Source organism: Manis pentadactyla, chromosome 2 (assembly GCF_030020395.1).
Source record: "Manis pentadactyla isolate mManPen7 chromosome 2, mManPen7.hap1, whole genome shotgun sequence".
NCBI lineage: Eukaryota > Metazoa > Chordata > Mammalia > Pholidota > Manidae > Manis > Manis pentadactyla.
The window spans coordinates 214,756,398-214,784,249 of NC_080020.1; the positions used below are offsets into that span (position 1 = coordinate 214,756,398).

General features: G+C 42.0%; 1 protein-coding gene across 4 annotated transcripts; it reads left to right on the plus strand.

Moving 5' to 3' along the window:
- Positions 1–359: 359 nt before the first annotated feature.
- GTF3C2 (general transcription factor IIIC subunit 2) lies at positions 360–27,780 on the plus strand. 4 transcript variants are annotated; one of them, XM_036903507.2, is made up of 19 exons: positions 360–770; positions 13,281–13,545; positions 13,707–14,028; positions 14,617–14,902; positions 16,842–16,936; positions 17,368–17,445; positions 17,590–17,688; positions 18,519–18,746; positions 18,920–19,031; positions 19,242–19,350; positions 20,427–20,452; positions 20,635–20,764; positions 22,376–22,520; positions 22,619–22,780; positions 22,965–23,052; positions 23,303–23,431; positions 23,731–23,883; positions 24,033–24,140; positions 26,761–27,780. In XM_036903507.2, the coding sequence occupies exons 2-19, from the start codon at positions 13,293–13,295 to the stop codon at positions 26,977–26,979; spliced, it is 2,742 nt and encodes a 913-aa protein (XP_036759402.2). In that variant the 5' UTR covers positions 360–770; positions 13,281–13,292; the 3' UTR covers positions 26,980–27,780. The 4 variants fall into 4 exon arrangements, with proteins under 4 accessions (XP_036759402.2, XP_057353311.1, XP_036759401.2 ...); XM_057497328.1 differs by lacking the exon at positions 360–770 and adding an exon at positions 4,777–6,615; XM_036903506.2 differs by lacking the exon at positions 360–770 and having other exon boundaries at positions 9,332–13,545.
- Positions 27,781–27,852: the final 72 nt, after the last annotated feature.

The window sequence follows — 27,852 nt, forward strand, 5'->3', positions numbered from 1 at the left end:
ATTCTTCCTTTCTCCACCGTATCCCACCTACACGGGGACAAAGTGGGGAAGGCCTAGGCCCAAGGCCAGGGTCCAAGCCCAGGGCTTACTCGAGTGTACAGTCCCCATGCCCGGCTTTTCTACTCCTGCTCCTTCCCTTTCTTGTCCTTTTCCCAAACCCCCTTTCATAATGTTTCTGTCACGGGTCCATCCTTGACTGGATCTGCGGAGGGGGCCACTGTCATCCTCTGGCGGCAAGGATTCCTTTGTCTCCCTGACTCTCTCTTCCGCTCAGACGGCGCCAGGGTTGCGGTTAAAGACTCTCACGACCAGTCTCGCCCTGCCTGTCACGGGCAGGTTGTCTAGACTGTAAAGGTAGGAGTCAGGGCTCGGAAAACAACAGGCAGGTGACGGGGTGCGACCACGCGAAGCTCCGTAAAGGCCGCTTGGGAACTCCCAGGGGCTCGACCGTCATCGCGCAGGCGTCAAGCTTTCCTTCCGGACACTGCAATTCCCATAAGGCCACGCAGCGTCCCCCGCGCAGCTGAAGCCCAGGAGCTTGCGCGCTCGGGAAGGGCTCGGGGATTCTCGCCGCTCTGCACTGTGGAATACAGTCTAATAGAAAACGTCTTCAGGGACGAACTCCCGACAAAATCACGTGTTTACCTTGTACACTCTACGTGGGGAGCGGGGCGGTCAATGAAGAGTAGCTGCCGGATTTCGTCATAAAGCCGCGACCCCACAGACGGCGCCATCTTCGAACCTGGACTTCCGGAAGGACTTTGGCGAGGGTGAGTGTACCGCCGCGAGGTGTGCGGGGACCCCACGATTACTCCTCCCCCTTCTTTTTCCGTAGCCCTAAGATATTGGGAACCAATTCCCAGCTCCGCTATTCGCTCTCTGCACAGCATCTGGAACTCCAGCCCCTGCGGAGTTACAGAAACCATCCTCTCCACATTCCCCACAGTGGCACCCGTGCATTCTGCTTCTTTGCCAACCACAGGCCTCACCTGCCTCTTTCCCGACGCGGTGTCCTCAGCACAGCATCCTGTGTCCAGGCCTCGGCATTTCTTACATTGCATACCTCGGACTCTGCGTTCTTACAGTAGTCCTCAGCCTAGAAAATTTAGGGCTCACCTCCAACACAGGCTAGTGGTGAAAGCTTCCTCCAACGCCCAGAATTGAGGAAAAGCAGGCGGTCACTCCTAGAGTGGTAGCGCGTCAATATTGTTCTGCTGCGTCCCGGCCTTTTCTTTGAAGAGGGTTCTAACCCCGGGGGTTGTGCCCTGCGCATTGCAACCCCATTGGCGTTATGTTTCCCTGTCTAGTCCTTTAATTCCGCGGCAACTTGGTGTCTGCTAGGGAAGGCGGAGGTGGCGACTTCATCCCCACCTGTGGTAACCCACTTTGTTGTAGAGGTGTAGGGTATGGTCATGCCTTTTCGCCCCAGGGGCACGTAAACTTAAATCATTCCTGTTGTCATCGTCACTTGTTGCTATTCCTTTCTTACCAACTGTTCCATTTTCTTAATATTCTTTACTTTAAATTTATTTTTAAAGTTAAAGTATTTTGGTCTCCATTTAATCAACATAGGGGAAATCATGGGTTTCATGGGTATAGTTTTTTACACAAGTTAAAATAAAAATTAGTGAAATAAAATTGTTCATTTTTGTACCACTAAAATCGTCTTGCATACCACCAGTTGTACCATAGGAACACTTTGGGACACAGGGCATTATATGAAACTGTGTGTTTAAAGTAATTCAATACTCAAGGAACAGTGTTACCTAATTGTTTTCCTTGGCTGGGGAGCCTGGAGCAGCGTGGGAATGAGACGAATTGAGGTGCAAATGTAAACTTTTATAAACTCTAATACAAATTTATTAAACAACCCTTCCTTTACTGTGTCCAAAGTATGTATTGTGAAATCATAAATAGAAATTAATCACCATATTCTGCTACTACCTCTAGAGAAATGAATTTTTAAAGGGACTTTTATACTTTGAGAAGCTAGTCATTCAATCATCAAAAGTTAATTATTGCACTTACTATGTACCAGGTTCTGGATACAATAGTGAATCGGGCAAGATCCCTATATTATGAAACTTTCAGGGAAAATAGATACGAAATATATAAATACCCGTCCTCTTGTCATAAGAAAATTCGGATAGACTATAAAGACCTACACATGAGATCCAAAACTAGAAAAAGTATTAGAAAATAAAAAAGGATATGTTTGTAGCAGTTGGGTAAGAAATAACCTTTTTAAGACACAAACAAACAGAAGCCATAAAGGGCTGAGAAATAACCCCAGCTTAGCAGGAAACATTATAAACAAAAATTTTTTAAGTAGAGAAAATATTTGCAACATAACATAACTTCACAGATCAATAAGGAAAAGATTGTCCTATAGAAATATGGGCAAATTGTATATACAGGTAATTCATAAAATACACATAGATGTCTAACATATAAAAAGAAGTTGCTAAAACCAGACAGCTACATGCAAGAGAATGAAACTGGATTGTTTAACCCCATACACAAAAGTAAACTTGAAATGGATCAAAGACCTGAATGTAAGTCATGAAACCATAGAACTCTTAGAAGACAACATAGGCAAACATCTCCTGAATATAAGCATGAACAACTCTTCCTGAATGCATCTCCTCAAGCAAGGGAAACAAAAGCAAAAATGAACACATGGGACTACATCAAACTAAAAACTACGGCAAAGGACACCATCAACAGAACAAAAAGGCATCCTACAGTATGGGAGAATATATTTGTAAATGACATATCTGACAAGGGGTTAACATCAAAAATATATAAAGAACTTACACGCCTCAACACCCAAAAAGCAAATAACCCAATTAACAAATGGGCAGAGGATATGAAGAGACAGTTCTCCAAAGAAGAAATTCGGATGGCCAACAGACACATGAAAAGATGCTCCACATCATTAATCATCAGGGAAATGCAAAATAAAACCACAATGAGATATCACCTCATACCAGTTAGGATGGCCAGCATCGAAAAGATTAAGAACAACAAATGCTGGCTAGAATGTGGAGAAAGGGGAACCCTCCTACACTGCTGGTGGGAATGTAAGCTAGTTCAACCATTGTGGAAAGCAATATGGAGGTTCCTCAAAATACTAAAAATAGAAGTGCCATTTGACTTGGGAATCCCACTCCTTGAAATTTACCCAAAGAATACAACTTCTCAGATTCAAAAAGACATATGCACCCCTATGTTTATCACAGCACTTTTTACAATAGCCAAGATATGGAAGCAACCTAAGTGTCTGTCAGTAGATGAATGGATAAAGAAGATGTGGTACATATACACAATGAAATAGTATTCAGCCATAAGAAAGAAACAAATCCTACCATTTGCAACAACATGGATGGAACTGGAGGACATTATACTCAGTGAAATAAGCCAGGTGGAGAAAGACAAGTGCCAAATGATTTCCGTCATTTGTGGAGTATAACAACGAAAATAGAAGGAACTGAAGGAACAAAATAGCAGACTCAGGGGGAGAGAATCCAAGAAGGAACTAGTGGTTACCAAAGGGGAGGGGTGTGGGAGGGTGGGTGGGGAGGGAGGGAGAAGGGGATTGAGGGGTATTATGTTTAGTACACATGGTGTGGGGGATCACAGGGAGAACAGTGTAGCACAGAGAATGCACATAGTGAATCTGTGGCATCTTACTACACTGATGGACAGCGACTGCACTGGGGTATGGGTGGGGTCTTGATAATATGGGTAAATGTAGTAACCACATTGTTTTTTCATGTGAAACCTTCATAAAAGTGTATATCAATAATACCATAATAAATAAATAAATAAGTTGCTGACCTCAATTATAATCAGGGCAATGCAAATAACTACAACAGGGAAGAACTCTTTTACCCAGCAAATTGGCAAAAATTAAAGATTGGCAAAGGTGTGGTAAAATGGGTACTGATTGGTGGTATAAATTGCTTTTTGTTTTGGTGAGCTATTTGCAGTATCTATTAAATTTTGAAATGTGTATACCCTTTAACCCAGTACAATAATTCCACTTCAGATTCTTGAAAAATAATTTCTCATTAATGAATAGATGTGTACTAGAATATTCATTGTAGTATTGTTTGTAATAGTATTGTAATCCAAATGTCCATTAAATGGGGGATATCCAGATAAACTATAATTCTATGGAACACCATATTAGTAACTAAGAAGAATGAGATATATGTATGTGTACTGATAAGGAAAATCTTTAAGAATCACACACACACTGTGTGTGTGTTTGTGTGTGTGTGTGTGTGTGTTTTAACAGATCTCTATTTAACTAGCTTCCTGTGTTAACTGGCATTCCCCAAACTCCCCAGTTCCTCTGTGAAGTATACTGAGGCCCCAAGAAGACCGAGGCCCAAGGCACACTGAATGCTCAAAGCCTGAAGCTTTTCTCCTATAGGCTTGGTTGCTCTACTCCCACTAGTTGAGTAGAATTCTTTGAATTGAACAGTTAGGGTTGGTTCCCAACATTTTTCATGTCAGTTGAGTTGTCATTTTATTTATACAATTGTGGCTATATTTAAATTTTAAAGAAACTTGAATGGAATGTGAAAGAGTAGTTTCTATTAAAAGTTGAAATGTGGCAAATACACAGGTATTGTTATTTATATTCACGTATTTATAAATATTTTTTGTCAACTAAAATTTTATAAAAATTCTTTAAAAAAAAAGCAAACTAAGTTGAATGCTTTGGAAAGATAAAAGAAGTGAGTTTTCATATAAGCAAAGAAGCTGCCAAATAGGTTTGAGTGAGACAACTGTAAAAGATTGAGGAAAAATCTGGAAGGTGACTGCACTTGAATTGCTTGTCAAAAAAAGAGAAGATTTCAAGAAAGGAATGGTAAGTAGCAGTGCTGCTGAAAGGTCAAGTTAAAGGACACTGGGGAGTGTCCATTGGATTGATTGATGCAGTAATTATTGATGACTTTAGCTTCAGTAATGAGTTGGTGGTAATATAATTAGGATGAAGTAGGGTAATTAAAACATCAAGGGCAGACAACGCTTTAAAAATTTGACTCTTGAGAGGGAGGAGGAATATGAGTTGAAGAATAGTTAAGATGAGAATTACAGGTGTATTTTAAGTGCAATTTGGAAGGACCTAATGGAAAGGAAAAGGATAAACAGCTCCAATTTTGTTAGGAGGTTGGCAGGGGGCTAGAGCAAAAATGGAAGCCCTGGAGTTAGAAAAGTGGAATACAGGTTCAGGTACTGGGAGTGTTAGGCTGCCTGACAAGAAATTGAAGTATTTCCTATGTAATGGCTTTGGTTTTTGTTTCTGGAATCAGAAGCAATGTGCTGAGAACCAGGGGATCAGATCTTGGAGGAGAGAGGGTGTGGGAGCTAACTAGAGAGAGAGTGTGATTGCTAGATCTCGGCAGCTTAGATGTACACATGGAGAAGAGGGATGGTTGGTTCATCTGGTGCTTAAGTTTTGCTGGGCCCGTGGAAGAAAAAGACAAGAAGACAAAAAAAAAGGAAGTTCATAATATCAGCAGGAGTCTGATTTTTAAAAAGGAATCTAAGCTAGGTAGGATGTGGCTGACTGACATAGGGAGAAATTGGAGATCAACGGATAGTGGCTCAATAGGGTTGCAGAATAGATGCAGTGATAGTAGTTAAGCAGTCTACTCTAATGATAGGAAGTTGTGATCAGTTAGTGGGATGTCTTAGTGATTTGGGGGGTTAAAAAGTTTTGTATGATGACAAGGTCCAGGGTGTGACAATGGAGTGAGCAGCAGTGGTTTAGCTGAATGTTACAAGCTTCAAAGGAACAAAGTTTTTATGATACAGGGAGGGCTAGTCTAGCAATGACCTTGGACGGGAATTGAGAAGACACTGATCCCACTTTCTACCCTGGAATAAGTAGGATATGAGAGAATGAGCAACCTCCACTTGAAAACCTAGAAAGCTACAAATTTCACTTCCTGAAATTTTTTTCCATCCAAGATACTGAATATGATTTAGGCCTTGCCAATCAAACGTGCTCTTTTTTTAAAAATTAAGGTGGTATTGATATACAATCTTATGAAGGTTTCACATGAACAACATTGTGGTTTTTACATTCACCCAAATGATAAGTTCTCCTGCCCCATCCCATTGCAGTCCGTGTCTATCAGAGTAGTAAGATGCTATAGAGTCATCTTAGCAACCCAAAGTTGGACCTAAGTTTATAGAGGTGAGAGGCAGGCCCCAATGCAATGCATTTTGCTGGTGCAGTTTGGGGTAGTGGTATGGTTCTGGATCTGGGAGCCAGAGAAGGGTCTTTCCCATTTAGTCAGGTCACTTTTGATTATTGCAGGGAACTTGTTTGTGGGGCCATCATGTGTGTGAGGGGCTTCTTGATTCAGCAGGTGGCTTCCCATCGTGGCATAGTAGAGGCCACATGGTTCTGGAATCCAGAGTTGCAAAAGAACTTCCCAATCTGATAAGCCCTTGTTCCTAAATTGCTTTTTCCACCAGCCCTTCCACTGATCTTGTATGAAGATGGTTCTCAAACTTGAGTGTGCATCAGAACCACGTGAAGAGCACAAAGTGCTGGCCCCATCCCAGAGTTCCTGATTCAGCAGGTCTGGGGTAGGACTGGAAATTTGCATTTTATTAATATATTTCCAAGTAACACAGATGCTGGTTCTGGGACCACACTTAGAGAACCACTGGTGTTAAACATTTAATACCCTGTAATAAATCCCTTTTAGCTGAGGTGGCTAGAGAGGATTTTGTTTTTTTTTTTTTGTTTTTTTTTTTGAGGGCATCTCTCATATTTATTGATCAAATGGTTGTTAACGACAATAAAATTCTGTATAGGGGAGTCAATGCTCAATGCACAATCATTATTCCACCCCAAGCCTAATTTTTGTCAGTCTCCAATCTTCTGAGGCATAACAAACAAGTTTTTACATGTAGAACAAATTCTTACATAATGAATAAGTTACATAGTGAACAGTACAAGGGCAGTCATCACAGAAACTTTCGGTTTTGCTCATGCATTATGAACTATAAACAGTCAGTTCAAATATGAATACTCATTTGGTTTTTATACTTGATTTATATGTGGATACCACATTTCTCTCTTTATTATTATTATTTTTAATAAAATGCTGAAGTGGTAGGTAGATACAAGATAAAGGTAGAAAACATAGTTTAGTGTTGTAAGAGAGCACATGTAGATGATCAGGTGTGTGCCTGTAGACTATGTGTTAATCCAAGCTAGACCAGGGCAATAAAACATCCACGTATGCAGAAGATTTCTCTCAGAACGGGGGGGTGAGGTTCTAAGCCTCACCTCTGTTGATCCCCAATTTCTCACCTGATGGCCCCCCTGCGACTGTGCCTGTCTTAGGTTGTTCCTCCCTTGAGGAATCTTACCCGTCTCTGGCTAACCAGTCATCTTCCGGGGCCATACAGGGAAATGTGAAGTTGGTAAGTGAGAGAGAAGCCTTATTGTTTGAAAAAGTTAGCTTTTTACTTCTTTGCATATTTATGCCCTGTGGCTTCTATGCCCAGCATTTGTCTTGAGGTATCTTTACCACTTGGAAGAATTATGATACTCGGTAAATTTGATATGAGGCACGAATTCTATTTAAGGGTTGTAATTAGGAAGGAAGAAGAAAAGCTATAGAAGTAGCAGGCGGAAGAAAACATGGAAGATTGATTATTTCTTTGACATATCTTCTTGTAGAGTAACTTCAGCATGTATAGGTTTTAAGCTACTACTTAAATTGCACACACACATTAACATAATAGGAGTATAGTTACATAACCAAAGCATATCTGTAATTACCAGCCATCTGCAGTGAAACCAAGAAAACCAGTTAGGCACCTTAGGCATTTGTGAAAACTTATCTATGATATGGTGGATATTGTCCAAATGAACTTGAACAGTCTGAGAGAAATCAGACAAATTGAAACAACCCATTCCTGGGGACTGTTCACATGCCATATGTTCTTTTAACAATAAATAGTTTGTAGTTGTAAGACTTTGGAGCGCTACAATTTGCACTTCTCCAAATTCTTGGTTGAGTTCCAACAGTATAGATCCAGTCCAATTTTGTTGTTTTACTGTATGCACAGGCCAGCTTAGATATCTCCTTCCTCATACCCATGGCAGGTCCAGGAACTGGTGGGATGAGTGCATCTACAGCTGTAGCAGTGCGTGGATCTTTGTTGGGGTTTTTTGATGATCATCTTCTGGCATGAGTCTTCCAGAGGGTGCAGATGTTGGAAGTTCTTTTTCATATCGTATCTTAGTTCATTTTCGGGGTAGCCCAATTAGGCTTTGATCCTCTGTATAAACACAAACAGACCCTTTGCCTACACTTTTATATGCCCTTTATACCCTTGTGTAGAACTCGTTGGAGGTTACCACACAGGAACTGCCCTTTTTTTTTTTTTTTTTTTTTTGCTATCACTAATCTACACTTACATGAGGATTTTGTTTTATGCAGCTGAACCTCCATAAATATAGAGCTTGGTAATCATGTTATTCACATCTCTGTCCTTATCTGCTTGATCTATTAATGATTAAAAGAAGCAGTGATTTTATATCCTGAAGATTTTGCTTTATATATTTTGATGCTGTGTTATTGGATGCCTAAAAGTTCATGATATTTATATCTTTTATATGATTTGAAGTTTTATTCAGTATAAAGTATTTCCTTTTTGTCCCATTTAATACTTTTTTCCATGAAATCAACTCTGCTACTACCAACAAAACTCCTGTTTTCTTTTTGCATACATTTGCCCTGTATATTTTAATTCATCTTTTTACTTGCATCTCTTAGAGTTCCTTTACTTTAGACATCTCTTTAAAAAAGCATTTAGTTATTTGGCTTTTTAATCCAATCCAAATCTTTATTCTTTCTTCTAATGATGAATTGATCTGATATATGTTTATTATTATACTATCTTTTATTTTCTGTCATCTTTGTATCTTAGTTTTCCTTTTATGTGTGTTTCCTTTATTTTCAGTCTTTAAAAAAGTTATTTCTGGTTCCTGTTTGCTTCTGGGTATTTTGGAAGCAATACAGTATTCAGATTTTAGTTCTACTAAACTTCTAGATGGTATTAATAAACCTATATTTTTAAATTTACCAGCCTTAGAAGCAGTCGAAATTAGGATCTTTTGATACGAAATTCACATCAAAATTAGGATACTTCTTTTGTCTTAGTCTACTATGGCTTTCATCTTAGTCTACTATGGTCAGAATGTTGATTTTTTTTATATTGTGGGGCCTTTAAAATTTTAAGTTAGAATCTGTTTTATAGCTGTAGTTACCATAGTTATTTAAATTCAGTTGATATCACTGGGTTAAATGCTTATTGCCAATCTTCATACCACAACTTCTCCATTAGAAAGTTCTTTGCATTGATTTAGCTTTCGTTTGCTAAATTAGATCTTTAAGTGGTTTTTTTAAAAAGTAAGGGCACATTTGTTTTATAATTCCTAGAAACTTGCAGATTGAGAATGTCATCCTGTTGCCTTTACATGAATGACATCCCAGTTAAGTATAGAATTCTCTTGATCCTCTTAGTGTTTCTTTTTTTTTTAATAAAATAGCTCTTTATTTCCTTACTTACATCACACTGAACATTTTCTTATAATTTACATTTTAGGAAAGGATGGAGAGCTTATTACATTTCCTGTTTTATTCTGAATTTTACCTTGTTTATAATGCTTAGCATATTTTATGTTTCTTAAGATGCTTAGGTAATCTTTCTTTGGAATAAACTCTAGAAGTGTATTCTCCTGGGAGGTAGTAGCCATCCATGCTAATGGAAGGAACTTTAAACTTCCAGTTGGTCTGGCTTGACCGTAGATAATTTGAACTAGTTTAATCAGCTCAGACCCATTAATAGGTTTTTCTTCATACCTAAACATGACATTTGAGTAGTTCTTATGATTTAAAAAGAAAATCCTTAATGATCACTTTATTTAGTTGTAAAATATGCATGATAAAACAGCAGCTTTTATTTAGTCATTTGAAGTCATGTAGGATAATGCCTTTAATTTTTATTCAAAATTTTAGACTGTAGGAATGCGTTAGATCTGATTTCTGTTGCCTGATCCTATGGTGATCTCCATGACCACTCTTCTGCCTACACGGTGCCTTTCATCATATTGAAGAAATTAGTATCACTTTCCCCCCAGTCCTTAAATTCACATGCTGCCATTTGGACATGATTAATGTACTATGGTCATTTCATTACTGTTCAAATGATGTTGCCTAGTGCTGTCATTTTACAGTGTGAGAAATTCAGTTTTGATGACTGTGTGCAAGATGTTGATGTGGTCCCTGTAAGAAATACTAGGGTTGGACTTGATTTACCATTTCCCCTTGACTTGTGAGGAATACAATAACTATGTCCAGATTTGTTGCATATAGTATTTTTGCAACGTTAATGAATTTAAATAAATTAATTGGAAAGTTTGATTTTGATTCATTTATCACATTCTTCTGTCTTCCATTTTGCTAATAAATTTTTGCACTGTCATCTTATCTTTCACAGTTTTAGACCTTTGCTCTTGTTTCTCTTCTGTAGGTGCTACTTCTTATTCTTCAAGGGTTGAAGAGTTCATCCTGCTTTAGTTTTAAACATCCCAACTGTAATCAAACTTTTAATTTTATAGTTTAGTTATTTTAGTTAGGGGGAATCCATTGGTGAAATCAGTTCAGTAAGTGCCTTAGAACATGGCATAAATGAGAACCTGTTTAGCTTATAGAGCTGCTCAGAGGTTCTAGTTGGTAGCACTTGTTTTTGCATTTACTCCTTAATCACTGTTCAGCTATTTAATGGCAAACAGCTGTACACATTATTGCTGCCTTTAATCCAGTTAGGATACCATTTGGGATTATGTACACTTGAAGTACATATTAAATTATTTGTCTTGTATTAGGCATAAATATTAAGTAAACTCCCAAATTAAAATTATTCATGAATCAAACTTAAAGGTTTCTGGGCTAAATGAATTGCAGCCCTGCTTTTAGTGGTAAAGAAATATGTGCTGTAATCTTTTCAGAATTTGTCAATTTAGTATTGCAGGGTCTTAAAGTATTAACCTGAATACAGTTAGGCATAAAATGTGACTGTCTGACATTTCTTAATTGTGCATCTTACAGTAGAGAAGATGAGTCTCTAAAAATTATCGTTCCCTTATGAGTGACTTAGTAAACCTGGTGAGTCACTGGAAAAGTGAGGCTGTGCACGGGATGGGGCTCAAAAGGCCGGGCCCCACACCCCTGCGTTCTCCACACCTCCCCTGTTGTGGTTTTCTCTTAGTGTTTCTTTATCTTCTGGCATCAAATGTTTCTGAGAACTCTGAGGCTGACCTGAATTTTTTTTTTCCCTTTGTAGGAGAAATTACTATTTTCACTCAGCTAATTCTTGGTCCTGATGATTCTTTATTGATTTTTGTTTTCCATTTTACACTGTAAGCCCTTTTGATCTATAGACTGAGGTCTTCCTTTATTTCAGGGAAGTATTTTATTTTTTATTTCAGGAAATTTTCTGTTAAGTTTTTGAACATTTTTTTTTCTGTTCCCATGTTCTTTCTTCTTTAGGACCATCAATTATTCATTTATTGGCTCCCTACTTTCTCCTTTTCATCTGTATCATCTCCTCACTGATCACTTTTATCTCTTGCATCCTATGTGGTTGTTCTCAGACCCGCCCTTCCTATCACTGATGCGATTTTCAGCAGTGTAGTTTCAGCGCTTTGCTTCTCTGGTTTTCACCTCTGATTTTATACCTCTACTCAGTTTCTTTACTTACGACTGTCGGCTCACTTTCACCTTGTTTTACCCCTCCTTGATCTCTTGTTTCTTGGATTCCACAGTGTTTTTGTTTTTGTTTTTAAAGTAAAGAACTTCTGTGGGATACTGCGTTCTGGAGCCTTTCTTTGGAAAGGTACTTTTTTCCCTCTTTTTTCATTTCTGTGTATTCTTTTTATTCTTCCTTTAGTATCTATGTGTAGTTCCCATTTGGATCCTTTCTGCTTATTACTAGTTTGGAATAGAGTAGTTCTGTCAGGGCTTGCTATTTACCAAAAAACAAAGTAGGTGGGTTCTCATTGACCTCATTTACCTTAGCACATTTTTAGCATATGATGTTATATTGTATCCTTAACACCTGAGTTAGAGGGTTGGCTGTTATAGTCTGCTTAGACTGTAGCTTCTTCAAGAGAGGCGATTGGAAACTTGAATTTGTATGATATTTCTTATGGTATTTGTATTAACACACCTTTCACCTTTCACTGAGGCCGATAAATTCTTTATCCTTAAGAGGCATAAAATCAGACCTATGGGGTTGGGGGTGTTCTTCCTGGGATTTGAGCTATTTCTCCCCTTTGTCACAGACAAACAGGTTATTCTGGCCCGAAACTGGGCCTTTGAAGAGTTCTGTGTTGCTCATTTGTTTGATTCGGTGGTTGGTGTTTTGTATCTCTCCTGTCGGTTTACTTTGGTCCATGGTTGCACAATTGATTTTCTGAGTTTGAAGAAAACAAGACTTTAGCCATTTTTTAGTCTGTTCTTCAACGTGGAAAAGGTCTTGTAATGTAGCAGGATGTTCCTGGTCTTATAGCCTACCACTTCCCCTATCCAGATGAAAGACTGATGGTAGGGCATTAGAGAACTCTTTCACTTATTCTTAAATAAATCTGTTCCTTGAGTAGGATTCACAAAGATGGATGTTAGCTCTAGACATCCTCCTTCAATGTGGTCTAAATCTGACTGTATCTGGCAGCCATTCTTTATACAGTGTATCTTAGGAAGTTGTTGCCCTTCCCTAGATTCATAACAGGTGACTTTTTTTTCTCTTTGTTTTTTTGAGAGGAAATGGGTGATTCATTTCATTAGTTTTCAGGGAAAGGAGTTAATAATTGTTCATTCACAGCACTATTGTTACACAAAACTTTATGAGCTTTAAATTAAACTGGCTAATGAGTATAGTGCTTGGCTACATGGTGAGCATTTAGTAATGGTAGCTGTGTTATTATTCGTTTATTCTCAGCTCCACCGGCATGTAAGTTCCATGAGGGCAGGGACCTTGTCTGTCTTGCTTTTTGTCATATTACCAGTTCCTAAAACAGTGCCTGATATGTAGAAAATGCTTAGTAAGGAAACTTAGGTTTCAGGTTGGGGGGCAGGTGGAAAAAGAAAAGACAGGAGGTAGAAAAATCTGAGCCAGTGTGAATAGTTTTTGCTTTCTCCTCCCTTGTATGTGTCTGTATGCATGGACAGCTGTTGCAGGGGATGCCGATGGATCCCTGCGGGGTCGGCTGTGTTGCTGTGAGGGAGGCCGGCCCCGTGGGGAACATGACTGTAGTAGACCCTCCTGGACAAGAAGTGCTGAGCCAACTTGATGTCAAGGCCTCTTCAGAAGCACACAGTGCGGAGGCTTCCATGGTGATGTCTTTACCGAGCCCTTTGCCTGGATTTGAGCATTCTCTCAATGAGCGGAGGTTCCCTCCAGAACAGGAAAGCCTCTCCAGACTGGAACAGCAAGGTATGTACCTTGTCCTTTCATCTTTTTCTCCCCATGCTTAGCTTACAATGAAAGTGAACAGGGTAAGCTCACAGGATCTTAGAAACCTGGGGATGGTATAGTCTATTCCAAAGAGGTTTGAGCTCTGGTGCCACCTCACAGACCCATATTCTTCTCTACAGATCTTCCTTCAGAGATGTCAAAGGTATCAAAGCCTAGGGCCTCAAAGCCTGGCCGGAAGAGAGGTGGTAGGACTCGGAAAGGCCCCAAAAGGCCCCAGCAACCTAATCCTCCATCAGTCCCTCTGGTTCCTGGTCTCTTAGATCAATCCAACTCTCTCTCTACCCCCATGCCTAAGAAACGAGGTCGAAAGTCCAAGGCAGAGCTGCTACTGCTGAAGTTGTCAAAAGGCCTAGATCAGCCACAGTCTCCACCTCCCAAGAGGCCCCCTGAGGACTTTGAGAGCCCTCCTGGAGAGCGACCCCGCCGAAGGGCAGCCCAAGTGTAAGGATCATAGGGTACAGCTTGGAGGGGGGTTGGGGCGAAGGGATCGGGGTAGAGCAGGGGTTGGAGAGATGAGGAAACTGATAAAGTGTCAGGTAAGCAGGGGTGGTGTTTGGGTCCTGGGGACTTGAGCGATCTTCTAGCACTTACACAGTGACTCTTATCTGTTGCTAAGTTTCTGTCTAGGGGGTTTCTTTCTGTTCGTTTGTATCCTATCATGTTTTCCACAATTTCCTCCAGGTCTTCGTTGCAGTTTTACTGCCCAGTGTATATCAGTATACACATGTGCTTCCATTCATTCCCTTGGCCCCTGGTGATCTTTGACTGTAGTAGAGTGAAAAGTGCTTTGTACTTGGAGTTGGAAGACCTGGGTTCACATTCCACATCTGTGATCTGAATTGTCTTGGCCAAGTCACTTAACTTTCCTGTATTTCTGTTTTTTTCATCTATCAAAGAGGAAGGGGAAATTAATAGCTGTTTTGCAGGGTCACTGGGAGGATCTGGTGAGATAAGAATCAGCAAGTGGCTGGAAATATGTGCTCTCAGTAAAGTGTGTAAGTATGGCTCTTACTCTGCCCTGTCCCACAGGGCCCTTCTCTATCTTCAGGAACTGGCTGAGGAGCTCTCAACAGCCCTGCCTGCTTCAGTGTCCTGCCCTGAGAACCCCAAGGTGAGCAGCCAGACCAAGCCAAAGAAAAGCCGGCAGCAGGCAGCCTGTCGAGGTGGAGAAGAAGAGGATGATACTGCCCGGGATGAAGACTTTGTTCTCCAAGTCGAGGCTGAAGATGGAGAAGAAAGTGAAGCCCCAAGTGAGAGCTCATCTGACCCCGAGCCTGCAGTGCCCCGAAGCACCCCACGAGGATCTACTTCAGGGGTAACCTGAACAGACAAGAAAGTGAATGTGGAAATAGTAGGATTTTTAGGGGGTCAGTAGGGAGCTCAGGAGAGCTTTGACCTGGTAACTGTGATGGCTAAAATAGGTAAAAGAAGAAAGGGACAACTTTAGAAATAGTTAAGATTGTGTGGGCTGAGGGTGTATGTAAATAAGAGTATTCATTCATATATTGAGCATCTACTCTGGGCTAGGAAGCACAGACATGAATAGACAGTCCTGCCACACGAGTTCACAATGTGATGGGTGTTCACCAGTAATGAACCAAATGCCTTTGGCATGTAAACAAGGGGTGACCAATGACTTAGGCTTCACAGAGGAATGACAGTTGAGCTAGGTCTTGAAAGGTGAATAGAAGTTTGCCAGAGAGATTGGTTTTCCCAGAAATTGATTATGGCTGCAGCATAGGGCCTGGGGTAAAGTAGTAGGGAGATTAAACAAGAGATGATGAAAAGGCTAAGACTGGTAGGAGCTAACAAAGGTATTTCTTTGTTTAATTTTGGCAAAATATGCATAACATAAACTTTATCTTTAAATAGAGCATGCCTGCACTCCCTCTTTAAGTGTGTAGTTTGCTTTACTAAACCACTCTGCTGCTCACCTCTGGAGCATGCCCACAAACCCTCCTTGAGTGTGTACTTTTATTTTATTAAACTACTCTTTGCTTGTACCTGCAAAATAATTAAATAAAAAATAATAAATAAGAATGTACAATTGAGAGGCATTTGGTGCATTCACACTATTGTACAACCATCACTGCTATTTTCAAAACTTTTCATCATCCCAAGCTCTATATGACAGAGGTTTTTGAGTAGAAAAATAACATGATCAGTTAGGAAAATAGGTCAATTTGCAGTTGACAGTTAGAAAACATCTTCATTTATCCAGATAGGAGATAGTGAGGACCTGAATCAAGCATTGAAGAAAGAGAAGGTTGGAGGCAGAGTCAAGAAAGGTTTAAGAGAATTAACAGCACTTGGAAGTTGAAGGAAAGAAAGGAGTAGGAATTTCATCTTAGATGGTGTCCTCATGCTCTGAACTCAGGAACACAGGAAGAGTGAGGGGAGTTGAGGGGTGAGGGTGGGCAGGGGAGGTGATGAGTTCACTTCCTGACGAGTTGGAGGTACCTATGGGCCATGGGCCATCCTTCTGGAGACATCTAGTTGCCAGTCACCTATGTGGGACTGCTGCCTTACTTATCTCAAGTGTGACATTTAAGGGGGCACCAAAGCCCTCAGTAACCAAGATAAATATTTTGTTGCAACATTTTAAACAAATCAGAAATTAAGGCAGCAAACTTGCAATGAATAAAATACCAAAATTTTAAATGAAGACAGGAGCTGTATCTCTGATTTTTCCTTCTGCCTCGGGCTCTAACATGGCTCAGCACCATACTCTAAGGGTCTAAAACGTGTAGAAATGTTGAAACTGAGTAAAGTTTATACTTACTAAGATGTGAACTTGATATTCAAGCATAATGATGGTAGTCAAAGCCATGGGACATGGGGTGACATTACAAGACTGTGTGTATGGAAGGTTGAGAAGGACAGAGGGACTCTGGGAAATACCATAAGCAACCAAACCTGTCAGAGGAGGGAGAGCTTCCTTGGAGAGGTGGGAGGAATAAGAAGAGACTAACCCACAGGCAGGAGTTTCAAGAGGCAAATGGGAGTCCTCTGAATCAAATGCCATGGAGATGTTCAGGAAGAGAAATAGAAGACAACAGTTTGATGGAGGAGTAGAAGCAGAAGGTGGAGAAGTCGTTGCGATTGTTGAAAGATAAGTGTTTCTTAAGAGGCTAATAAGGCAGAGGTGAGAGAGGAAGTAGTGCCAAGAAAAGCAAAAGCTAGGGACACTTTTCTGGGGACTTTTCTAGCCTACAAAACCCTCTCCTTCACACTCTTTTCAATTTGATCCTCAGAAGCAGAAGCCACACTGCCGGGGAGTGGCTCCCAATGGCTTACCAAATCACATCATGGCTCCTGTTTGGAAGTGCCTCCATCTCACCAAGGACCTGTGAGACTTGGGGAACTGGGGCTGGGGCTGGAAGGGTGGTTGGTGGTGGAGTGCAAAGGATAATGTAGAGGTGGGCCATGGGAAAGGGAAGGCACACAACAGGGCAGAACACTGTGAGGACAGTCATAAGCCCTTTGACATTGCTCCAAAGGCAAGCAAGAGCGCTAGAGCTGTGTTGTTCAGTATGGCGGCCACTAGGCACATGTGGCTACTTAAATTTAATTTTAGATTAGTTAGAATGAAATGAAATTAAAAGTCCAGTTTCTCATTTGCACTAGCTGCATTTCAAGTGCCTAGTAGCTACTTGGAGGTAGCGGCTAGTGTACTGGACAGCACAGATAATAGACCACTTCCATCACTGCAGAATGCTTCAATGGACAGCACTGCTCTAGAATTTCCCTCCTTTGTTAATGCTGCTTCTGTTTCTCCAGCCGAGAGCAGAAGCATTCATACTGGGAGTTTGCAGAATGGATTCCCTTAGCCTGGAAGTGGCACTTGTTATCTGAACTGTAAGTTAAAGACTCATCTCTGAAGCCGAGGAGGCATGACACCACTGGAGGCAGAAGGGTGACAGAGGACTCTGTAGACTTACAATGGGAATCCTGGGATGGGCAAAACTTTGGAATTCACGCTGTCCCTTTGCCTTCTCCCAGTGAGTCAGCTCCCTACCTGCCCCAGGAGGAGAAGTCTCCACTGTTTTCAGTACATCGTGAAGGACTTCCTGAAGATGGCACGCTCTACCGAATCAACAGGTGAAGGCTGCATCGCCTTTTCTGATTCTAGGAGACAGAAACAGGGACAGTGGATGTTGAAAGTTGAAAGGGATGGCAGATTGGCCCTGTTCTTCCCCTGATGCGGTCCAGCTGGTCGGGTAGGAGGCCTGGCTCCTCTCTGATTTGCAGTGCTCATCACTGTGGGCACAGCTGAGGGAAGCTAGGGAGGTGGCGGGTCAGACCAGATTACATGGTCACATCTACTCCGATGCGGACAGATGCCCTGGAGAGGAGACTAGTAAAGCAGAATGCACAGCCTATTGCTGCACATGAGCTGGAGCTACACAGATTTTGTGAAGGAATGGGTGGCAATACAAAGGGGGGGGCTAAGGGCTACTCTTACCTGTAGGCTATTTTTGACATCTCAAAGCCCGTGGTTTACCTTAGGGCCCGCTCTGGGGTTGTCCATTCTGTGGGTTTGGGCAGATGTATAGTGGCACGTATCCATCATTATGGTGCCATACAGAGTATTTTCACTGCCCTGAGAATACTGTGTGTTCCGCCTGCTCATCCCTACCTCCCCTTTAGCCCCTGTTGTCACTGATCTTTTTACTGTCTCCGTAGTTTTGCCTTTTCCAGGTTGTCATATAGTTGGGATCATACAGTATGTATGAGTCTTTCAAATACTTAACAATATGCATTTAGGGTTCCTCCATGCCTTTTCATGGCTTGACAGCTCATCTCTTTTTAGTGCCAAATAATATTCCATTGTCTGGATGTATCACAGTTGATTTATTCATTCACCTACTGAAGTCCTTATTATCTTTTATTAACTCTTTTCTTCCTGCCATCTTTGATTTTTTTGGTAGGTTTAGCTCAATCACAGCACACCCTGAGCGCTGGGATGTGTCCTTCTTCACAGGGGGACCCCTCTGGGCTCTGGACTGGTGTCCAGTGCCAGAGGGGGCAGCAGCCTCGCAGTACGTGGCCCTTTTCTCCAGCCCTGACATGAATGAGACACACCCTCTGAGCCAGCTTCATTCAGGCCCTGGGCTGCTCCAGCTCTGGGGCCTTGGGACCTTGCAGCAAGAAAGCTGGTGAGGTGGGGCTGGGACACTGCCATGGGAGGGTGGTTGGGGAGGTGAGAAGGACGGGGCTGGGCAGGGGAGTGGCAGCGAGTTTGGACTGGGTTGAGACACTGGGACCATAGGCTCTGGCAGCTCTAGGCCCCTCCTTACTACTCATTCTCCTCACACATTTCTATCCTCAGTCCTGACAACAGGGCCCACTTTGTCTATGGGATTGCTTGTGACCATGGCTGCATCTGGGACCTCAAGTTCTGCCCCAGTGGAGCATGGGAACTCCCAGGCACCCCTCGGAAGGTACCTCTTAGCTGATTGTGGGGTGGCCCTAGGACTCAGAGCCAGGACAGAGAGACCCTGGGAGTTCCCAGAGTTGAACGGAGGTGGGAGAGTGGTGGATGGAGCTTTTCCAGAAACTCCATATCATATTTTCTGGGACCAGAACCTCAAAGGTTGTCTGAGAGGTGAATGAAGGCTGTAAGCCTCAGCACAGATCTGGTCTCACTCTAGGCTCCTCTCCTGCCCCGGTTGGGTCTCTTGGCTCTTGCCTGCTCAGACGGGAAGGTGCTGCTATTCAGTCTGCCCCATCCTGAGGCCCTGCTGGCTCAGCAGCCCCCAGGTGAGTAGCGTAGGGAAAGAGAGAAAGGGCTGCTGTAGTGGTGGCTAGAACTTAGCAGAGCCTGTCCATTTTCCCTGAAGCTCCTCAGGGCCCAGTTTCTTAGTGAAAAGCTTTAGTCAGCCACACTACTCATTCTGACTTCACAAGACCTCTTGTTCCTGACATCTCTCTTTAGCAGCCTGCAAGTGGTCCTCTCCTCTGCAGTCTTAGAACTGGGCTCTTTCAGCACATTACCTGTACTCTGCTCCCTTTCCCTGCCTCCTCCTGTGCTGTCAGGCCTTCCCCCTCCAGCTGCCACAGTTAATTGCCCTGTGAGGAGATGCTAAGGCCTGCAGCTGATGGCTCCCCTGCTCCACCCTTCTTGTTCCCCCACTCCTGTTCTCACCACCTTGCCTGCCCCACCACCACGCAGGCACATACCCTCAATCTCTTTGTTGTGAGGAGAGAGAATATAGAGCTGAAGATGAGCAAGAAGAGGACAGGGTCAAGGAAAGGTAGATCCTATTTGTTGAATTTGTATTTCAATAGTAATGAATATTTAAAGAAGAGTGTACCCCAGGTTTGCGCCCTGAGAAATCCCATATTTGGTGGTCTGGTGGAGGAGTGGGTTGAGGAGGGAATAGGAGGTAAGGAAGTGAAGGCAGACATAGGACAATTCTTTCAAGCAGTTTGGCTGTGAAGAGGAACAGGTAAGTGAGGGTAGTAGCTGGAAGTGAATTGAGACGTAAAGGAAGTTTGTTGGTTCATGTGTTTCATTCGATAGGAGACTATGGTGCATGTTTATGTGTGAATATGAGAGTGACCATTAGAGAGAGAGAAAGTGGATAATGCAGGAAAGAGGAAGGGTGATCACGTGGGCAAAATTGTGGAAAAGACGAGTGAGGGTCAGGAGCGAGTGGAGTGGAGGGATTAACCATTCTGATGGGAGAGGGGATACAATCAGGGAAGAAGAAGGTGGGGCCAAGCAGAGGTAGGTTCATAAATGTGATGAAAAGCTGAGGGGGAAGGAAAGGTCATTACTGAAAGGGCGGGGAGCCAAGTCCAGAGTGTTGGTGACTACTCTTCTTCCCTCACAGATGCAATGAAGCCTGCCATCTATAAGGTGAGTGAGGAGCCTGCTGCCTTAGTGAAGGCTCTGTCTTCTAGAGCCTCCCTTACTGATTCCACGGTGAGTCTCCTGTCTCAGAAAAATCTCCCCATCCTGCTGAATTGCATGCTGACTGGAGCCTTCGTTCCAAACAATAGGCATCCCTAGTCCTACACCCATCTCCTCTTCCTCTGCAGGTACAATGTGTGGCCACCCTTGAGGTGGGGTCCATGCAAGCCTCGGACCCCTCTGAGTGTGGCCAGTGCCTGAGCCTGGCCTGGATGCCCACCCGGCCCCACCACCACCTGGCTGCTGGATACTATAATGGTAAAAACCAGAGAGAACAGAAGGAGCTGTTGCTTTTTAAGCTTTTCTGCGTGCTGTTTCTTGGTGGTGGTTTCCTTTTTGGTTCAGTGTTGGGGATTGTATAATTATAAATATTCAAGCAATGTGAAAAAAGTACAAAGAAGAAAGAAAAAAGTCACTAGGATTTTTCTACCCAGAAAAAATCCATTAAGAGTAGATGAACATCATTTCACAGAGTTCTCTTGCATATATAAAGATACAAAGATTAGGTAGAGAGAGAAAAAATCCTCTAAAAAATGGGATCATACCATATAAGTATTGAAATGAAAAGTATTGAAATAAAAAGATTTAATTATACTTTAATTTTATAGAAGAAAAAGACTGGAGTGTACTTGAAAGATGAGCTAAGCTCCCAATAAATGTTCCTCCACTACAGAGATGTTAGTTCCTTAAAGATACTTTTAAGATTAAAAGGAGAAAAAAAGATTATAAATAACGTTAAGTGGTTGGAGGTTACTTGGTGGTGGTGGTTTTTAAATGACAGAAAGCTCCAGTAGACTTTCTGCTTGGCAGATAAGGAAATTAGCACCCCTGTACTTCCTGTGATCTCTCACTCCAGCTCCTAAGTGTGTTTCTTTTGGGAGTGATACTCTTACCGTGTCAGGGTGCATGATAACTTGATGCTGTTTTGTTTTCTTCATTCCAAAAGTTATTTAATCTTAATTTTAATTCTATGTTGAAATGATTATGTGTCTCCACTAGTCCCATTCATCTCAGTCTCTCCCCTCCACTGCTGACTGATTTATTTAGTTGTAATTCACTGCCAATACATTTCTTCCAGAAAGGTTTCTGAGTTTATGTATAAAAGATGTTTTAACTACAGATATTTTCTTCAGCTATGACCTGTTAAATTCTCTGTGTTCTTTATTTTGTCTTTTATTTTTACCAAAGTTAAACTTTCGATTACCTCCTCCTCTCCAAGCCTGGTCAGGGGTCAGCTTGTTTTGGGTCCACCAAGTTAGTTCCTGCTTGTCCATTTGTTTCCTGGTCTATAATTTGCTGCTTCTGACTCCTCACCTGTTCTCTTTGTCTTAGAGCAGAGTTGGCAAAATTTCTGTAAAGGCTCTATGAATATTTTATGCTTTGTGGGCTATTGAGCGATTGTGGGAACTACGCAACTTTGCCATTGTAAAGTGAAATCAGCCATTTGGGTAAACAAACAGGTGTGGCTTTGTTCCATCAAACATTATTTACCAAAACAGGCAGCAGGCTGTATTTGGCCCATGGGCTGTAGTTTGCCAACCCTTGTCTTAGAGGGTTGGTGCATTTTAAAAATCCCTTCACTTTTATTTAATAGGGAGTAGAGGCTATTGGGTTCATTCAATCCATCTTTCAACTGCAGGTCCCAGACTAAGCTATTACTTTTTTATTGATGAGAACTGGAGCTGAAATATCAGATTGAGTCTTTAAATCATGGAGGGAATGTTGGCTAGCTAATCATTATCCCTATATCCTTCCACAGGGGATCAGATCTGAGTGTAGAAGGCAAAGGTCCTAGGAGCCCAGAGAAAGAAATTAGAGCAGGGGAGAGAGAACTGCCTTTAATACCTACACATTTTGTTCCTACCTCAGGCATGGTGGTTTTCTGGAACCTTCCTACCAACTCACCGCTACAGCGGATACGGCTCTCTGATGGCTCCTTGAAGCTATACCCTTTCCAGTGTTTCCTAGCCCATGACCAGGCTGTGCGTACCCTTCAATGGTGCAAAGCTAACAGGTATAGATGAAGAGAGTTACGGAGGTGGGAGGTGAAGACCAGCACTGGCTGCCTCTTCCAGACTTGTTCAGATTTGATCTTCTCCCATCTTTCCACAGTCATTTCCTAGTCTCTGCAGGGAGCGACCGGAAAATTAAATTCTGGGACCTCCGACGACCTTATGAACCAATAAACTCTATCAAGCGCTTCTTGAGTACAGAGCTCGCCTGGCTGCTTCCCTACAATGGTGTCACTGTGGCTCAGGACAACTGCTATGCCTCGTAAGGCAGAATGGGGATAGGAGGAGTTCCAGGGACAGGCCCTAAGGGTTGGGGTACAGTGTGCACTGGAATGTTGGGAGAGGAGTTATTTCATTGAGGTAGTTTAAATTCTAGAAGGAATTAGGGAGAAGAAAGGAATCTAATCTTTGGAAAAGGAAGATTTTATTATTTCTTTCTCTTACAGTTATGGACTCTGTGGGATTCATTATATTGATGCTGGTTACCTTGGTTTCAAGGCCTACTTCACTGCTCCTCGAAAAGGCACTGTCTGGGTGAGCCCCTCTCTTACACAGGAAATGATTACTTTTCTCACCTAGTGGTGGTCAGGAAGAGACAGTAGTTTTGATTAGAAGGAGAAGATAGGTGTGTGGTAACTATGTCATCAGGGACATGGGTTATGATAATCTCATTTTTGTTTGTGTCTGTGTGTGTCTCTCCCACCTCAGACTGTACAGCTGTTACCAGTTCACAGAACTGAGTGAATGGATGAATGGATAACATAAATCTGTCTCTTCCTATTAGAGTCTTTCAGGATCTGACTGGCTTGGAACAATAGCTGCAGGAGATATATCCGGGGAGCTCATTGCAGCTATACTGCCTGATATGGCACTGAACCCAATAAATGTCAAGCGACCTGTAGAGCGAAGATTCGTACGTATATGAACATTTAATGGCAGCACCATCTGTTGGGTCTTAATCCACATGACCTCCCAAATTAGAACTACAAATTAGAATTAAAGTATAAATTTGTACTAGGTCTCCCAGCTCTGGAAGTCTTAGCACAGAGTTGTACGTAATCTTGCCTGCCCTACTTCATCTTAGCCTGTGTGTAAACATACTACTTTCTTCCATCTTTAAGTCTCTCCTCTCCAAAACTAATTTTCTTTAACTTTTTTCTTCAGTATCTATAATATTGAATATTGAACCTAACCTCATGGTCTCCTTTCTAGCCTATATATAAAGCAGATCTGATGCCATATCAGGACAGTCCCGAAGGTCAAGACCACTCTTCTGCTTCTTCTGGGGCCCCCAACCCTCCCAAGGCTCGAACTTATGCTGAAACTGTCAGCCATCACTACTTGCTCTTTCAAGATACGGATTTGGTAAATGAGACCAGGAGAATGGGTGTGGCATTTTAAAAAGTAGAAAACTTTAGTCTTTGTATAGTAGTGAATCCTAGGGAGTTCCAGCACAGAGATGCAAGATTAAGAAGCTGCTTGCTTTCTCTCCCCTATTACACTCCTCTCCCCAGGGCTCATTCCAAGACCTGCTCCAGAGAGAGCCCATGCTGCGCATGCAGGAGGGAGAAGGCCACTCGCAGCTCTGCCTGGACAGGCTGCAGCTGGAGGCCATTCATAAGGTGAGAGCCTTGTCTCTCATCTTCTGCCCTCTTCTTCACTCTCCTTTTCTCCCAACTCTGGGCCTGTGATTGGTGAAACAGGACATGAAAAGGTAACAGCGGGTATAGAGGGCAAGTACCTCAATATAATAAAGGCCATATGTGACTAACCCACAGCCAACATCATACTGAACAGCAAGAAGCTGAAAGCTTTTCATCTAAGATCGGGAAGAAGACAGGGATGCCCACTCTCCCCACTGTTATTCAAGGTGTACTGGAGGTCCTAGCCATGGCAATCAGACAAAACAAAGAAATACAAGGCATCCAGATTGGTAAGGAAGAAGTCAAACTGACCCTGTTTGCAGATGACAGGATATTGTACATAAAAAACCCTAAAGACTCTACTTCAAAACTACTAGAACTAATATCAGAATTCAGCAAAGTTGCAGGATACAAAATTAATACACAGAAATCTGTTGCTTTCCTATACACTAACAATGAACTAACAGAAAGAGAAATCAGGAAAACAATTCCATTCACAATTGCATCAAAAATAATAAAATACCTAGGAATAAACCTAACCAAGGAAGTGAAAGACCTATACCCTGAAAACTACAAGACACTCTTAAGAGAAATTAAAGAGGACACTAGCAAATGGAAACTCATCCCATGCTCTTGGCTAGGCAGAATTAATATTGTCAAAATGGCCATCCTACCTAAAGCAATCTACAGATTCAATGCAATTCCTATCAAAATACCGACAGCATTCTTAAAAACTGGAACAAATAGTTCTAAAATTCATATGGAACTGCAAAAGACCCAAATAGCCAAAGCAATCCTGAGAAGGAAGAATAAAGCAGGGTGGATCTCACTTCCCAACTTCAAGCTCTACTACAAAGCCAAAGTAATCAAGCCAATTTGATACTAGCACAAGAACAGACCCACAGACCAGTGGAACAGAATAGAGGGGCCAGATATTAATCCAAACATATATGGTCAATTAATATATGATAAAGCAGCCATGGATATACAGTGGGGAAATGACAGCCTCTTCAACAGTTGGTGTTGGCAAAACTGGACAGCTACATGTAAGAGAATGAAACTGGATCACTGTCTAACCCCATACACAAAAGTAAATTCAAAATGGATCAAAGACCTGAATGTAAGTTATGAAAGACATAAAAGTCTTAGAAAAAAGCATACGCAAAAATATCTTGGACATAAACATGAGAAACTTCATGAACATATCTCCCCAGGCAAGAGAAACAAAAGCAAAAATGAACAAGTGGGACTATATCAAGCTGAAAAGCTTCTGTACAGCAAAGGACACCATCAATAGAACAAAAAGGCATCCTACAGTATGGGAGAATATATTCATAAATGACATCCAATAAAGGATTAACATCTAAAATATATAAAGAGCTCACACACCTCAACAAACAAAAAGCAAATAGTCCAATTATAAAATGGGCAGAGGATATGAAGAGACAGTTCTCCGAAGAAGAAATTCAGATGGCCAACAGGCACATGAAAAGATGCTCCACATCGCTAATCATCAGAGAAATGCAAATTAAAACCACAATGAGATATCACCTCACACCGGTTAGCATGGCCACCATCCAAAAGAGACAACAACAAATGTTGGCAAGGATGTGGAGAAAGGGGAACCCTCCTACACTGCTGGTGGGAATGTAAATTAGTTGAACCATTGTGGAAAGCAGTATGGAGGTTCTTCAAAAAGCTCAAAATAGAAATACCATTTGACCCAGGAATTCCATTCCTAGGAATTTACCCTAAGAATACAGCAGCCCAGTTTGAAAAAGACAGATGCACCCCTATGTTTATCGCAGCACTATTTACAATAGCCAAGAAATGGAAGCAACCTAAGTGTCCATCGGGTAGATGAATGGATAAAGAAGAAGTGGTACATATACACAATGGAATATTATTCAGCCATAAGAAGAAAACAGATCCTACCATTTGCAACAACATGGATGGAGCTAGAGGGTATTATGCTCAGTGAAATAAGCCAGGCAGGAAAAGACAAGTATCAAATGATTTCACTCATCTGTGGAGTATAAGAGCAAAGAAAAAAACTGAAGGAACAAAACATCAGCAGACTGAGAACCCAAGAATGGACTAACAGTTACCAAAGGGAAAGAGACTGGGGAGGATGGGTGGGAAGGGAGGGATAAGGGGAATAAAAGGGACATTACTATTAGCAGATGTAATGTAGGAGCAGGCACAGGGAGGGCTGTACAACACAGAGAAGTCAAGTAATGATTCTGTAGCATCTTACTACGCTGATGGACAGTAACTGTAATAGGGTGTGGGAGGGGGACTTGGTGATGGGGGGAGTCTAGTAAACATAATGTTCCTCATGTAATTGTAGATTAATGATACCAAAATTAAAAATAAAAAAAACTCAAAAAAAAGGACAGTTAACAGCGACAGCTTAGGGAAAACTATGCTGGCACCCTCATCCAGAACATGATAGACGTATGTCACACGTTGTCTTACCATTCCTACCTTTCTCACCTCATCGTGTCCTTCGAGATTGTGGCCCATGTTTGTCCTTTTCCAGCTAGAACTCACCCTAAGCACCATCTGTGAGCTTTTCCGTTTTCTTTTCTCTTCACAGGTACGTTTCAGCCCAAACCTGGACTCCTATGGATGGCTGATATCTGGGGGACAGTCAGGGCTGGTTCGGATCCATTTTGTCGGTGGACTCACCTCCCCACTGGGTCACCGTATGCAGCTTGAAAGCCGAGCCCACTTCAGTGCTATGTTCCAGCCATCCTCCCCTGTTAATGGGCCTGGCTTCTCTCCAACCAGCCATCACCTTCTGCCTAGTCCCTAGTCATGGTCCACATAGGACCCTTGGAATGAAGTCTGCCAAGAACAAATGGCTCCCATGCACGGAACTGTGGGAACTAGGGCCTTCCTGGACAGTGATGCTGCACCTCTAGAGCTGCCTCCCCAGGACTCCTTAGATACCTCTCCTTCCACAGACTTCTCCTGTCATCACAGCCCCCTGCGGGCAGGGGGGCTCTCCGTCCACCAACTCTCAAGGTTCCTCATCCTAAAACTATGCCTCACAAGAAACACTCAGGCCTGACCTAGGCTTGGGAGTCAAATTGCTCATATTGAGCATGTGCAGTAGGTGAAGCTAAGTAAAGGTACTGCGTGTTGTTGAGACCACATGTGAGTGGGTGTTTGGAAAAATGGAAAGGTATCTGCATGAAGGCTCCTGTCTGACTGTATTCCAGGATCCAATATTACTGCCTTCCCAACTTTCTCTTTAGAATAACCAACACAAAGGCCTGGGAGGGGGTTATAGTAATTTACTGAACTTAAGCTGCTTATCACACTTCTTTAACTGAGGAATAATACCACAAACACACAAAGACAGTGGCTCTGTTTTACTTGCTCCTGCTCATGAAATATTCCTGATCACTGGTCATCTGACCCTACTTGAACACTCCTAGATGGTTTTTAAAAATCTTCCTTTATATCACGTTAAAGAGTATACCTCTATAAATTTTACCATGGTTATTAGGAAATCTAGTCATTCTTCCCTGTGATTGCCCTTTTACGTATTTAAAAATAGCTGTTTCCCAAGTCTTTTCTTCTCTAGATTAAATATCTTCAGTTACTTTAACCATTTTCACACGTCATGATTTTTGCTCCTTCATGATACTGTCACACTGCTGACTTACTAAACATGGTTAGC